Genomic DNA, 16,069 nt, shown 5'->3' on the forward strand with positions numbered 1-16,069 from the left:
AGGTAACATTGGTTGGGACCTGGTTAATCAGGTAATAAAAAAACAGAGAAACTTATTTATTCTCATCACAATATTTTTTCGTAACACTAAACTGATAAAATCAACGTTTGATTAAAGCTTCAGAGATGTTTAATTAAGCTTTAAACCCACTTCACTCGTAAAATAACATAGACAAATTAGACATACAAATCAATAGAACAAATTACAAACTCAGTATTAGTAACCAACCATATAGTAGTATAGTCTTATTCATGCAATGCACCTAGGTAAAACCCGTGTGGATCGAGATCAATAGAATTTGGTGGTGGTGGGTGGTTTGTGGGGCGGCATAGGGGAAAGCTTCTTTCCGGGTGGTGGGAGTTTCTTCACGGGCAGCTCGTTTCTACTAGGGGGCGATTGTGGTTCGTGCCCAACAGGTGGTTTCGTTACCTTAGTAGCGCCTTTTCTAGGAGACTTGTGGACTTCATGTTGTGGTGTCTTTTCCCGGTCATGATGAGAAGGTACGGGTGATTTTTTCTTGTCTGTTCCCTTGTGAGTGGTGTGACCCTTAGGTGGTACTAGTGATCTGTGTTCTGATGTTGATTTACAGCTTTCGATACCCTTGTTGTGCGGTGGAGAGGCTTTGCGATGTCCGTGTTGATGATGTTCAGCAACGCATTGGGCAGTTCCGAGGACTCCTGCCATGAGGAACAACACTAGCAAGCGCGCACCAGACATGATGATGATGATGATAATGGTGTATGTAACAGTTAAGGAGATTGTCTGTGAGATTGTCTGTGAGATGGTTCAAAGTTGAAAGAGAATAGGGCATTTTATAAGAAAACTATATGATATAAAAAGGTCATATATTTGGTGCACCACATGCTTGGCCTGTTGAATATTTATACTTAACCTTGATTAAAATTTACTCCTTAAAGAAGGAAATCTTGTTACATGGTTTAGTCCTTTTTTTAAATTGTCTTAACAAAGTATGACACTTTTTCAAGATTGTGTAAAAAGGATCATTAAAAATATTAGAGTAGTTGAAGTTTATGGTGATTAGGGTGTTCATGCAGATTTCCTCCAAGTTCAAGGTATATGCCATAATTTTTTGTGAGGGTTGATAGGTGTATGTCCGATATTGGATTAGCAAGACGTTTAGTTAAGTCCGATGATAAATATAGGGGCGTATTAGGGAGACCATAGAAAAATATATACTGTCATTTTTGGAATAAATATATAAAGACGTCCTTGTAACAGATGAAAATAAGCTTTGTTGTGTCGACTATATCTACAAAATAACTAGGGGTGTGAATGAGTTGAGACTCTTAATAAACTATACGGGCTCGAACTCAGTTAAATATCGTTAAAATTTATTTATTTAATAAATGAGTCGAGCTTGAACAATTTCCGGAACTCGTTTAAACGAGCATGAACATGAACATATGTATACTTGTTCATTTAAGTTTATGAACAACTTGTCTAGTGGAGTATGTTCATGAAAAAAAACTCGTCTATTTACGTTTATAATCAAATTTGCCATACAAATTTGTTTTATTATAGAAGAAAAAAAAACATATTTTTACTTTTAACATCCAAAAAAACATATCACTGAATAAAAAATATTTTAATTATTGAATTTAAATTGCTAAATTAGTGCACATTCTAAATTATGTTTTTAAATTGTTAAACTCTACATTGCAAATCTCGTTTATGAACTCGGATCGACTAATAAATGAAAAGCTCAGCTCACGAACGTAAAATGTCTTAAACGAACCGAGCTTGAACATCATTTAAGCTCGGCTAAAGGCTCGGGCTAGGCTACTTGGTAAGCCTATATTGGAGCGGAGGCAACTTTGATGCTGGTTTGGGGAGTGTGAATATGTGAATTGGCGGTGGCCTAAAATTATTGGGCTAAATGCATGGGTTGCCCGTTGGAAGAAAAACCCGGTTTGAGGCCATACTTCCATGAGATGTTGACTTCTCAGTATGAAAGGGAATGGTTGGTTAAGGACATCTCTGTCCCTAAACTAACCAAAAAAGGTAAGATGCAGAATATTATGGATGATTACCAGTTTACCTCCGTCTTTATTGCTTTTCAGAAAACATCGAAAATATGGTGGAACTATACGAATCACTGAAACTTAAGTGGTTCTTTGTCCTTAATTCAGAGGAAGTCATATGTTTCGGCTGTAAACCAATACTTTTACTAACTACCTTCAACTATATTCCTACAATCCTACTCCATTCATCAAGCGTAACAGATAAGTCAACACTCGAATCACCTCGGAAGTCAATACGATAAGGAGCCGCTCTGGTTGAACGAGTTAGTTTCTGAATTCAGATTCAGATGCGCTTGTTTCTGATGGTCCACATTCACTCTCCATATTCAACATGATATCCATTAATATCCGTTGATCGTGATCACAATCTTATTCTACAGCATCAATCAGTGTTAAGTCTGCTAACTTCTAAGTCTGCCAACAAACTGTTTCAGAAAATGAGTCAAGTTCAGTGTTACCTAATTCTCTAATCACCCCACGAACCGCAAACCGGAAAGGCAAATTATAACATGAAAATTGTACAATTTTGGTCTAACTTAGCAACGTAGGTAGCGAATTGTGATCCCGTACCCAATCTCATACTAGCGAATCAGGTAACCATGGCCAAGTTAGACAAGATGAATCGAAGATGTTTGATATCCCGCGAGAGGAGATGTTTTGAGTTTTTGACCAATTAAGATTTCTGTTATTAGATTGTCTCTCAAACTAGCTAATCCAAATGCTAAATGCTAAATGCTTAATTTACTCTCAACTTTAGTTTAATCATCAAGCTGCAAGAACCAAAACAGAACATCTGCTAAGCAGACTGCAGGAAAATCCCCCTGATTTTTAACAAAATTTCCACAGATTTATAAGAAAAAACAGCAGAGTAAATAGTCTAAAAGGGTGCAACGTAAAATAAAATGAGCACAATAGATGGGTAAAATCCACTTCACACATAGCATTAACTCACAATAAGTGCAGTACACAAGACAAGCTCAACAACCAGTTATATGACAGTCTTATTTTTGCAAACTAGGTAAATTGAAATAAACTCCGAGACTTAGAGGAGTCCCACGACAGTCTTATTTATGCAAACTAGGTATAAGTCGGAGGCATCAATTTGGTGATTTTCAAACCACGGAAGGTGGTTTGTAAGGTGGCGTTGGGTATTCCTTTTCTGGTGGATCCTTCTTCATGGGTGGCTTCTTGTCATGTTTAACAGGTGGTTTATAATGATCATCTTTAGGGGGCTTTTTCTCATGGTGCTTTTTTTCAGGCGGCTTTTTGTCATGTTTATAGTCATCGTGATGAGCAAGACAACCAGTGGTGATAAGAACAGCAAACAGGAGCAAAAGCAGCAAGTGTTTTCCTGACATTTTTATTGTTCTGTAAGGAGAAAAGTTTGTTTGTGATAGATGGTTCAAGCAGAAGGAATATGGTTCTATTTATACAACTTGTCCGCAAGAAAGAATTTGAAACGAACAAGAAATTTTCGTGTAGAAGGAAATGAAAAAGAAACACCAACAAGAAAGTAGAATGTCTTCTTTTGGATGAAAGGTTAGTTAGAGGAGTAAAAGCTTTGACAATTTTGAACAGATGATATAGGGAGCAATAAGTAATTAAGATACATTTGTTGATGAAATTTCAGAATTGTATACTTTTACGGCAAATTCCAATTTATTCTCATTAGTTCTAATGTCACGAAATGTGCTTTTAGTATGCAATATATATTGGAAACTACATGAAACAAAGCATTAAGCATAGTAAAAGCTAAGGGGTTAGGTTCTAATTCTAGCACTAGTAAGGTATGTAAATGCTCAAATCTTGGCCCTACAGATTATTCAAAATGAAAAGTTTTCTAACTCTGCCCGTTGGTTTAATTGTTAGAAAATCATACTCAACCTAACAGTGTACTTGTATACCATCCTCCCGAATAGATGTCTTTAATGAACATGAAAAAATGCAGCATATCTCTTGAGTTCATTAACGCAAATGATATTTTGGTGTCCCCTATAGAATAGTCTAAAATATCCCTAATAATAACAAATTATATGGACAAATCAATCAATATATAAGGATGTTACTAAAGATATACTTCGTATAATTGGCAGCTTAAAATTACTATTGACAAAACAAACAGAATAAAAAATATAGAAAGCCCCTAATCACTTAGGTTGAGTACCCAACGCCACTTTCCCCCTAGTTCAACTTTTCAAACGATACCTTATACTTTTATAATTTAGTTGCCAAAAAATAAATAAAAAGGGAAACAGGATATAGCAAGTGCAGAGGTATATGAGTTGAGTCACTCAAAACAGTGTAAGGATGAATGAATGCATACCAGGGAATGCAGAAATCGCCAGTCCTCCAAACGCTGTCTTCATTTTTCAGTACGAGGGTTTCAGTAGAAGAACCCTGAAAACCCAAAGCACATCCTTGTAAAACAAGCTCTGGAGATTCAATGAAGCAGTGTACACTATTTAAGAGAAAGACAATAGCTTCATCATCATAAGCAAGTCCTGGGTAGATAATCAACTTTCACCCATCTCATGATTAACAAGTATTACAGATAAAAAGCTGTGTAAAATTGTTGTGCATCTTACGGAAATCAAATTTACAACAATTTATCTTACAACTATATCATTATTATAAAAAAGAAAAAAAATTAAATGATCTTATTATCTAAAATGCAAGATAAACTAAAACCATGACCACAAATTGACATATTTGCAGGTGTCTCTGCCAAAATTTTAAATGACTGGCTCACCAAAACATTGAGGAATACAGAACCTGAATCCTGATTGCCTACAAAGTACACTTTGTACAAAAGAGGCACCATCTGGAATTCCAAAGTACGGTCTGTGACTCCATGTAGCTCACAGTTAGACTGTTCATCATCTGAAAGACCTACAGTAAAATAGATTTTGTCATCCATCATAAATTCAGTAAAACGCGTGCTGCTTCTTTTCTACTTTTGAGGAAAAGGTTGGGCGGGGGTAAATAATATCAAAGCAAGATCCGCCAAAGAAATAACACTGTTTGATCATGAGCAAACAAAGAGAGTGACAAAGTTCAGTGACCACTGAGTAATGAAATTTGTACATGGTTAACCAACAAGTTTTGTACCAAAACATTCATGGCAAGGCATCTGAAGCATTGTATCTCAGGGTAATCAATGTGTTGAAGGACAGCTGATGCTGGGAATAAAACGCACGTACAAGATAACAAGATAACATATCATGATGTAGTTTGATAAAAGTTGCTTGTTACGCAAAGCTGTTCCGTAAAGGATTAATAACTTGGCGTTTTGCAAACAGTTGTTTCATAACATGTGCTTTAGTTTAAAGTCACACTATGATATGTGTTCTAGGACATCATATTACTACATCCTTTGTCATAATCCTCTATTAACGTTCTTATGCATATTCATACTATCCAAACGCACATTATAGACTCGTACTATAGTCACTACAAATAAACAACCCCAGTCCATTTCTTAATCACAGACAACAAGATGAAGAGTAATATATAATTTCATGTTTAACGAATTAAAATAATTACAATGACGAAGAGAAAATATTTAATTTTGCAATTCCTGCTGCAATGGCCATGATGCCAGTCAGGGGCGGACCTACGTACCTCTAGAGGGGTCCAAAGGGACCCCCATTATTTTTGAATAAAAACTGTAAAATTGATATGGGGGTAATTAATTACAGTTGAAATAGTTAAGTTATATATAATTAACTTACATTTATGACAATGAAATGTACTTGAAGCGTAATGGTTGCTTGAATACTATGTTACCCATGTGACTAGGGTTTAAATCCTTTTAAGTGAAGTTATTTATGATTTTTTTCCATGTATTTTTTGTCTTTTACTTTGTCCCCTTCGTTGATCATCTAAATTCTTTATGTTTACTTTTTTTTCTTCATTGCTTTTTTTCTAGAATGGTTCATGATTTTTCTTTTACAAAAACACAAGAAAATAGTAATGTTATTTTTTCTTCAAAAATATTTTGTATTTTTCTTAAGATATACTTCTAGTGGTAATTATTGTAATAAAGTAAATCTCATTTTAAGTATGAAAAACTCGTTTTTTTAATTTTAAATTGAAATCGCACCAAGTTATTGTTTGTAATTCGGAATGGGTGTTGAGTTTTATTGCTATGAAAATCCAAAATTAAAGTTCATAAATCCTCCACATATTTTATTATGGCATTTTTAATATTTCGAGTACTTACCTTTCAACTTTAACCCTCTATAAAGAGCAAATATGAAAAATTAGAAAGCAAATCACAAATTTTTTTTTGGACCCCCATTTATAAATTTATGGGTCCTCCCCTGATGCCAGTGTAACATTCTGTGATTGTTTTTTTCCCTATGTTTTTCTATGTCTAGCATAACCCAAAGCTCAGAAATACTATCTGGCACATGATGAATAATTTCAAGAGAGAACAGGAATCTCTGCAGTTACAGGCACAACTCACAAATTTCCTAAATATTGCTTACTGATTTAAACTGCAAAATAGACAGAACCAAAATATCTACTACATTAGTACTTTTCACCCACAGGGAATCTACATCATACAATTTACTGCATCAAGTCAACTAACAAGGAAAATGTGAAATTCTTATGAAATATTGTCTTTCCAGTTTTCACGTCATGGGTGACACATGTGATAGAAGGAGTTTCATGCATAATCACAAAGAAAAAAAGCCGCTCGCCTTCACAGCTTGACCCGGACTATCCTTCTACAACACCCCCCCCCCCCCCCCCCAACTCCCAACAGAAAATAAGGAAAAGGCAAAACCTCTGAAGTGAAAAGTTCATGCCTTAAAAGAACAATGTAGTACGTCATTAACGGAAGAAGCCACACAAATAAACCGATTTTACTATCATGCACTCATGTTACAGAAAATATCATCAAGTACAATAAATTTGTTGATCAACGTCGTCATAAAGATTATTCCTTTTCAGGACTAATAGACTAATAAAAGAAAACACATTACCTTATCAGTCTGCTGACCCATTTGTCACTAAATGCTACCGCTAGTCTTCAGTGACTGAGTTAGGCTCTGCATCACGAGGCACCTTTTCTTCATTTTGTGTTTTACCCTTTAATTGATTCCTTGTTCTTGAAGAAACAGGAATTTCTGCTCCAGATTCAACACCAGAATCGCCCTTATTTTCCCTTGAGAACTGTGTGGCAGCCACTCGTGCACCAGCTATAACATTGCTAAGATTAGATGACATTCCCAATTCAGAAGCTTTGGAGTTTTTAGAGAGACAAGCGAGTGATCCTGGTTTCAGCGAATAAGGATCTTGAGGATCTACAAGCGGAAACTTGACAGGGTATGGAGCTTCAACTGGACGCAAACCTCTTACTGCTGCCTCGTATATCTATTGCCAAAACCAAGAAAAAATCATAACTTTTCCAGCCGCAGCTAAATAACGGGCATAAAAGTCACATTGGATTCCTCCAAAGAGAGAAAAGGAATCAAGGTCTTACAGTTCAGGCATACCTTTTTCTCCAAATTGTAAACACCTTGTTGCCCTCGCATTTCAAATGGGATTAGTAGTTTCTGTATTAGTTCAAGAACATGTGTTAGCTATTAATCACCCAAGTAGTAATCCTTATCTGGAATTCTGGATACAGAAAGGAAAGAATGGTTTTCAAAGAATTGTATACCTGTGGCTGCTCGCACAACCAGCAAAAATCAGTTTGTCCCTCCAATCTGACCTGTAAAACAAAGGAACATCCCATTATTTCGCCGCTTTATTGCGTAAATAGCTTCACATATTTTCATGAAGAACAATCTCAACATTTCACTTGGAGTTGAACAGATGTGACACCAATAAGAAGAATAATAATAAACCATATTTTCTTTACCCCTTCTGGCAATTCCTCCCAGCTTTGTAGCTCTTCACATGAAATACATCCAACCACCTCCACGCAACCTGGTTTTAAGAGGAAATTTAGTAAGAGGCCTAGGAGAGAGGATAAAGCATGTTTAACTGCACTCGACCTTGGCATATATGGAATACTTAACAGCTGGTACAGACATAACAGGTAGTCAGGTCAGGCACACATGTACCAAAATAACACCTAGATCCCAAAGCACAAAAATTCAATACATATCAACTTTATGCAGCCACTTATCAATATACTATACAACGGCTTCAGAAGACTCAGCCAAGGTCTTCTCATTTGTAGAAGTAGCAAAAGAACAACTTAACTACAGTATGGCCTAGGAAAATATATTGAATATTAGCAATTAAATTGAATATTAGCAATTACGGAGTAACATTATAACATCCCCATATTTGACAAACAGATGGGTGGACAAGGATTTTCATAGCTAGTAATAAACTGGAGACAGAAATCAATAGAATGTCAAACAACTGAAAAGACTATCAGGTTGTCATTTCCCATTAAGCTGTCTTGTATTTCATACTTAAGGTGTACATAGCAGACAAACCGGTGCTCAAAATCAAAAGTAGTAACATGGCCTCTCAGCAATTGTGGTGCAGACAATTGTCAGTAGCTTGTCATAATTTGGTGAAGAAGGTTCTCTTCGGTGGAGGTAACTTGGCTTTCCTAAATATTAATCTCATTTTTAGCTTATAGCATATTTTCCTGCCATCCTATAAGGTAAGCTAGATTTTACTTGTGCTAAACCAATTATTCTTTCCAGATCAGATACCCATGTTTTGAAACCAGATCATAGGTCACAAGAACAAAATGTTATAAAGTCGTACAAATGCTCGCAAGGGTGAATTTTAATCAACAAGAACAGACTGAATGTGCAGTACAAATGTACAATTCTTTTAAGAATAAATTTGATCAAGAGTAACAACCTAACAACAGTGAAGTTGGATAATTATCTGGAAACTTGAGATCCTCTATTCCATTCACTGCATATATTTCTCTGTAGAAGTCTTCTATTGCTTTTATAGTTTCAGGTTCAGGAACCTTACTAGCTGCATGTATCCACACTCGACCTTCACAGACAACATCAATTATCAAACACAAAGAAGCATACATAACAGAAAACAACTATTTGTTTCATCACAGAAAACAACTGTCAAACACAAGTACATATCAAGCATATACCCGGTAGAAGCTTCACTTATAATTAAGAAACATCACGAAATCTCCCATGTTTTACACTTAAAAGCAGACAGAAACTGAACAACTGAGATTCCTTCAGATATGCCATTCACTTCTCTGTTTCAAACAAACAAAGCCCCTACAACATTCATCAATGAACTATGTTTTCAAGCAACAATGCACAAAATCGAGCTAGTAAACCAAGAGCATAAGAGGTAATTAACTCATGGGAACCACACAGTTTGCTTGGTTTTGAGCCTCGCAAGATGCAGGTAGAGAACCAGAAAAACTTGCTAATACCCCCCCCCCCACCCCCCACAAAAAAAAACACTCATGATATGTTGTTCCCCGGGAGGTACCACACTCCATAAGGAACTACCACGAAGCATATACCATAACAACCATCTCCGGCACCTCCACACATTCTACCAACCATGACAACCACCATCTAAGATAACGCCACAAGTGTTCTAAGTGCGACGACCACCTAACTACTTAAGATTAGGAAATTTTGTACTTCCCTCGGGAACATATCATTCCCCCACCCACCCTCCCACCAACTTACACAGAGTGTGAAACGGTCCGAATGTTTTGACACCCAATCCGTGCGGCGCACTCTTGCCTTTTGGCGGCAAGGATGCAAGTCTTGTGTGGAACGAGTGTCTCGTGGCTCGTAGGGGCACGAGCAAGCGTTTGATTCTGGATGGGCGCTCTTGCCTATTGGCGACAAGAGCGAGAGGAGAGGGTCGATCGGGGCGTTTGTGTACGCACAAGCACAAGCGGGACCGACGGCGAGAATTTATCGGATTGCGGGACTTTGTGGGATTTGGGGTGCTTTAGAGCAAGTGGCGGCACAATATCTACAAAGGCCTACAACAAAACACAAGCAATAAAGCGATAGGCAACAATTGGTGAGAAGTAGGAGTTCATTCATTCATATTTCATACCTCTCATAGAGGTTTATTTTGAATTAGCTACAAACCACACTGAATTGACAGCAATAGATAAGAAAAGGTTGGATTATAACACAGTGACACAGTCATTACTAGCCTGAACAATTCAAACTTTCTAAGTTCCATTTCCTAACTAGCTGGTGTTTAGCCCCAATTAAAGCTTCTACTGACATAATTTATTCAATATGACTCAAAACATAAACGATTCAACTCACAAATCACCCAAACCAGTGAAAATTACTGTGATAATCATCCATTTATCCTCTTGCTTCACAAACTACTATAAATTCGAGTTAACATTAATCAAAATCATGTCTTTTCATCATAACAATACTACGCAGAAAATTCAAGAATTGCCCACCAAAAATTCAAAAGTGCCCATCAAAATTTACCCTTCTCGAACAATTTCAAAGGTTCCCCAAACAAATCAATATTACCAAATAGAAAATAATGGAGGAGGAGAGAGAGAAATGATAACCTCGGAGAGGGGCAGGCCAGGATCGACCCTCAACTCGTTTAATGCCATAAACTAGGAGAGAAGCCCATGGTTGGTGCATTGTTAGACATGGGTTTGTGTAATTTCCTCCATTGTTTCTTCTCATCTTTCCAAAATTTTGATATTCTGGAATTCAATCTCTCTAGTTTCTAAAGTTCTCGCACTTTTTGGAGTTGGTTAGTAGAAGGATTACCGAACGAGTTGAATTTTACCAGACCCAAAATGATGAGCTTTCTGGGTTTGAAATAGGGATGGCAGTGGGTAATGGACCCGACCCGGATCCGTGGATCCAGATCCGTTTTCAACGGATCTGGATCCTCAATTTTTGGACCCGACGAATCCGGGTAGGATATGGATCCTTGGTTTTAAAAACGGATCTGGATCGGGTCCTAAGTTATTACCCGGATCCAGATCCGTTTACCCGTTTTTATAAAAAAAAAAATATAAAAATATTAAAGTAAAGACTTAAGACTTGTAGTATTATTGAAGTTTTTGAAATTTTAGTATTATTTATGTTGGATTTGTTAAATTTTATTTTAGTAAATGCTTGTATGAAAAAATAGCTTTGTTATTGAAGTTTTATTAAACTATGTTTTAAGGTTAAAATGAAAATTAGTTTCGTTTGATGAAAAAATAAGTTATGATCCGTTTTGGATCCGTTTTGGACCCGGATCCGTAGGATCCGTCGGATCTGGATCTGGATCCTCAATTTAATTACCCAGCGGATCCGGGTAGGATCTGGATCCTTGCCTAAAAAACGGGTCTGGATCTGGATCCTAGAGGATCCGGTCCAGATCCTACCCGTTGCCATCCCTAGTTTGAAACTCTGAATTACTCCGTATTTGATTTTACGTCGAGCTTAAGGATACATTGACCTCTTTACTTAAAACTAGTTTTTACCCTGTGCGATGCACGAGTTTCTTAATTTAAATATTTTGGTATATTATTTACTAGATTTTAGCCCGTGCGATGCACGATTTCTATTAAATTGTTACGTTAAAATAAAACTCCTACATATATCAACCGTTATATTTTATATATTAGATTAAATTGATTTTTTATTTATTTTGGATTGAATTTCATTTTAAATTTATTTTTTAATTACTATAGTGTTTGATTTTGGATGAAATTGTATATAAGAAATATTAATAATTATTTAATAAAAATATTTGCGCGGTACCTAATTATTTATCTACGTGGCATTCAACTTTTTAATTCAAAACTAATTTTGAAGTCTTATTTTTCATTGGCTGAAACCGTTAGATTTCCTACGTGACGCTCTAATATTGGATTAATGTTTGATTTCGGATTGAATTTTGTTTTAGATTTATTTTTAATTGTTAGAGCGTTTGATTTTGAATGGAATTGTATGGAGTATATTAGTAATTAATTAATTATTTTAAATATCTACGTGGCACCTAATTAATTATCTACGTGGCACTCGATTTTTTTAATTCAAAAATAAATTAGAAATCTTATTTTTCATTGGTCGAAACCATTAGTAATCCTAGGTGGCGCTCTAATAGTTCAGTAAATATGTCTTCTTTATATATGTATATTAGATATTAGATTTATGTAATATAAAGTAGGATTCGCAAATTTTGAAGTAATAATTAAAATGTGAATCATTTGGAGTATTAAGAAATTATATTTGGAATGTGAAACAAATAAAATTATTTTTGAAATAAAATGAATATCTAATGAATTAAGGAGGAGATTGAAAATGATAAATATAAATGATGATTTAACAAAAAATAAAATAATATAAAATAGATGACACGTGGCAGAGATGACACGTGGCATCACTTCATGCAAACATTGTGTTTTAAAATATTAGAATAGATTTGGTTCGACTTAAAATTATTTGTTCTCTTCGGCAACGAAAAATCAAATGGAGTACCAATTGAGCTGAGGTTGGCATGAGTGGTTAAAGGTCTCTTGCTCCTTAATCAAGGTCTCGGGTTCGAGCCTTGAAAATGGAAAAAATCTCAACTAGGAGGGATGCTGCCCATCGAGGTACCCATGCAAACTCGGACTGATTTATGAACTAAAAAAAATATAGTAGAAATTTATAATAATCAGATTGCTTTTATAAATGATAATAAAGGCTAAAACTATATTTTGTGGTTTTTATATTTTTGTTTTAAGCTTTCTACTCCGTAAAAGACACTACTGAAAGGGCGTAAGTTTCCCTAAAAAAAAAAGGCCTAAGCTTGATGTTTCTCCTCTCTATTATACGAAGTATTATATTTAGGAGGTGGTTCCTAATTAAAAAAAGAAAATTTTAGAGGCGTTTGGTGTTAGATCTATACTGTGATACCGCAAATCAAACCATTTTTCAGTGATTATATTTGGTCAAACAAAAAGGCTAATGAATGTCATATCCTTTAATTTCAATTAGTCTTACGCCAAGAACTTATTCAAAGTTCAAACTACAAACTTTTTCCTCCAATTCTCCATAATAACATCCTTATGGGTGGCCAATGTCAAAACCATGGCAAGTTGGAAAACGCTCCTCCCTCTCCTCATTTATGTTATAAGTCAAAATTCACAACTCACTAGTTGGAAGCAAAATCTTTTATACAGTCAAATGATAACCTCATCCGATCCATAGAACGAAAGTTGTATGCACTGAAATGTTAAAAATAACGTCTTTTGGATGGACAAGTTATAAATCATGTTATTATGTCTAGAAAAAGTATTGGTAATGGGGGAGGGCGATAAACTATTAGATGACACGATCAATGTGTGAACTATAAATAAAGATCACAACATAATCGTAAATTATCGAAAAAACCAAATAATATTTGGAATTGCATAATTTTGATTTACATTTTGAATGATACAATCATCGATCAACATCCATTTTGGACAGCGAATGGGGTGTTGAATCTCAATTTCAGAACTACTGCGTACAAATTCTCCATTAGTATATAGTATATAGTATATGCATATCAGAATTGACCGGTGAAAGGACGTGGATGTAACACAAAAATATAATTTTCTTATATTATCCATGATATTGCAAAGAGGCGGTCCATTTGATTAACTTGAAATATCATATGTCTGGGAAGTATATTAATTTTATTTTGTATTGTAGGACATTGAAACTACAACTCTTAGACTCTCAGCTTCGGTTCGAGGGTAGATGAACAAATGCTCTCTCGGACTCTATGGCGAAGACGACAAGGGAAGTTGTTACTCAACTTTACTCAGCTTGGGGCTTTTGATGTTTAACAACAACCAGACAATCAATGCTATATTGTTTACCTATGTGAGCTCCAACCTATCTATATCTATATATATATATATAATATACTAAAAGAGAGTAAATCAATGTGGTGATGACAAATGTCACTCATTGATTCGCCTCTCTTTTAATTAAAAAAAAACTAAATAAATATTTTAATTAAGGAAAAATATTATTAATAGCCATTATAAATCCTAAATATTTTATTGATAATAAACCTCTTATAAATATTTTCCGATTCTTTATTTCCTTCCTAATTAAACAAATTCATTACGGAGTATACGAATTATATATAATTCATTTCAATACCATACTAGAGGACCCTTGCCTAGAAACAACATTTGGAGTACCGTATTCCAAATGTTTTGTCATAAAGTAAAGAGGATTATTAATATTCATGACAGTTATAGTACGGTCTTACAAGAACATGGTATATAATAAATTTATATTGTATATCGGAGTAAAAGTTAACTATAAATGCTTAAAAGTTAGCTTTATATGTATAAAAGTTATCTATTTTATAATGATAAAAGTTTCATTTTAATAAAAAATATATTTTCAAAATCACTAATAACAAATTCATTATACGAATTCATATTGTGATGTTACTTTTTAATAGTACCCTAAAAACATGTCTAAAAAGATATTTTTATCTATATAATATGGAGTATACTAAAAGTCAAAAAATCAATGTGGTGATGATAACTGTCACTCATTGATCCGCCTCTCTTTTAATTAAAAACTAGTATAGTACCCGTGCGATGCACGGTTTATAGTCTAATTATAAATTTAAATGAAATCTAGACTATAGTGTTAGATAATAATCATCAAAATAGAGGTTATAGATATTCTCCTGATTAAAATTAATGATGGATAATTTCGTTATTTCCTTATTCGTACGTTGTCTTATTTATTAAAAAACAAAAAAGGGTACATAAATTATATGCATCCTCATTCATCACCTGTGTCAAAAATAAATTTATTTTCATCCACCAATCCCTTCGGTAGTCATATCTATTTAATAACCGTCCCATCTGCCTCATTAGCGTAATTGAGTTGAGATGAAGTTGACGCGGGGCGCGACCTTTACATCGTATCCGCCTAAAAAATTTCATCCTCATCCCCGCCACCAGTGATAGGAACGATAGTCACCCCTCCCAGTCCCTCTGGAGGGGTAATAAACAAAATTCATCCCTACTCCACCACTCACCCGTATATCCACACCCGCCTCAAACCCTCCCCTAGACTCACCTATTTTTTAGGTAAGAGAGTTTTGTATTTTGAATTTTTTTTCTAGAGTATTCAACAATTCGGTTATTTGATTAGCGTAATTGAGTAAATAAACAAAATATTATGCTACAATATATAAGTAGATTTGGCTTATCTATTATATTTAAACACAAAAGTATTTTAATTGAATGAGAGAATAAGTGATACCTTAATTTTTGATAGTGAGAAGAGAGATGTAATATATTAGTGAGTTCATGGCATAAAAGAAGTATGAAAATTAAATTGATCGGTCGAAAAAAAAAAGTGTGACGATTAAATTGGAATAAAGTAGTAAAAGAAGGTTGATATATTTAAATGAATTAGATGAAGGATAGTCAAGAAAGGCAGGTGCAATCTAAAATCCACCACTGTCTAATCACCCGGGTGTAATACATTTTTTGACCACATCACCTACCAAACTTTTCTCCATCCCCGCTCGGCCATGAGACGAATCCGCGGGGGAATCTCCTAAAGAACCCGCCCCACTAAGAATCTAACATCCCTATATTCGGTAGATAATTTACTTTATTTTCAGCTAACTTTTGAATGTATTAACATAAGTTTATTACGGTATTAAAATTGATTATGCTGATAAGATTATTTTAAAAAGTAACATACATAATTAGGATTTAGTGAGTGTTTTCAAATCCAATAAATTTAAACTCGCTCCATCACCAAGATGGGTACATGATATCTTTAAACCCGCTTATCAACACCAAATGTCAATTTATTAGTCAATTATCTATGGCTATCTTCGTCATCAGCCCAACCTAAAATCAAACTCGCCCGTTCATAACATGTGATGCACGGTTTACATATCAAAATGTTAAATTTGCACGAATTTTTTTATATAAGTGATATTCCAATCCTTTACATTAACATATTCAAAATATTTATGTTGTTGCAAACATATTAATATATAATAATTTTATTGTAATGCTACCATTGTTTTTAAATAGTTGCACA

General features: G+C 34.7%; 2 protein-coding genes across 11 annotated transcripts; both read right to left on the reverse strand.

Moving 5' to 3' along the window:
• Nucleotides 1-92: 92 nt before the first annotated feature.
• Nucleotides 93-10,824, reverse strand: LOC110802004 (uncharacterized). 10 transcript variants are annotated; one of them, XR_008929893.1, is made up of 9 exons: nucleotides 10,567-10,824; nucleotides 8,883-9,026; nucleotides 7,915-7,982; nucleotides 7,714-7,764; nucleotides 7,547-7,606; nucleotides 7,034-7,424; nucleotides 4,815-4,931; nucleotides 4,366-4,439; nucleotides 93-2,467 (listed from the first exon to the last, which is right to left on the reverse strand). XR_008929893.1 is itself a non-coding variant. In XM_022007431.2 (7 exons), exons 1-6 carry the CDS (start codon nucleotides 10,688-10,690, stop codon nucleotides 7,074-7,076), a joined length of 798 nt encoding a protein of 265 aa, XP_021863123.1. In that variant the 5' UTR covers nucleotides 10,691-10,824; the 3' UTR covers nucleotides 4,524-4,931; nucleotides 7,034-7,073. The 10 variants fall into 10 exon arrangements, 2 of the variants coding, with proteins under 2 accessions (XP_021863123.1, XP_021863124.1); XR_008929892.1 differs by having other exon boundaries at nucleotides 93-3,393; XR_008929891.1 differs by having other exon boundaries at nucleotides 93-3,410.
• On the reverse strand, nucleotides 289-3,400 carry LOC110802024 (extensin-3-like). Its single transcript, XM_022007450.2, has 2 exons — nucleotides 3,161-3,400; nucleotides 289-774 (listed from the first exon to the last, which is right to left on the reverse strand). Exons 1-2 carry the CDS (start codon nucleotides 3,398-3,400, stop codon nucleotides 289-291), a joined length of 726 nt encoding a protein of 241 aa, XP_021863142.2.
• Nucleotides 10,825-16,069: the final 5,245 nt, after the last annotated feature.

This window comes from Spinacia oleracea, chromosome 3, assembly GCF_020520425.1.
Source record: "Spinacia oleracea cultivar Varoflay chromosome 3, BTI_SOV_V1, whole genome shotgun sequence".
Classification (NCBI taxonomy): Eukaryota; Viridiplantae; Streptophyta; class Magnoliopsida; order Caryophyllales; family Amaranthaceae; genus Spinacia; species Spinacia oleracea.

Coding starts and splice junctions, on each gene's coding strand:
- LOC110802004 (XM_022007431.2), bottom strand. CDS start 10,690: ATGAGAAGAAACAATGGAGGAAATTACACAAACCCATGTCTAACAATG. Junction 9,027..10,566: donor CTGGCCTGCCCCTCTCCGAG/GTTATCATTTCT, acceptor TTGTCTGTGAAG/GTCGAGTGTGGATACATGCA. Junction 7,607..7,713: donor GGTTGTGCGAGCAGCCACAG/GTATACAATTCT, acceptor GAACTAATACAG/AAACTACTAATCCCATTTGA.
- LOC110802024 (XM_022007450.2), bottom strand. CDS start 3,400: ATGTCAGGAAAACACTTGCTGCTTTTGCTCCTGTTTGCTGTTCTTATC. Junction 775..3,160: donor CTTACAAACCACCTTCCGTG/GTTTGAAAATCA, acceptor ACCATCTCACAG/ACAATCTCACAGACAATCTC.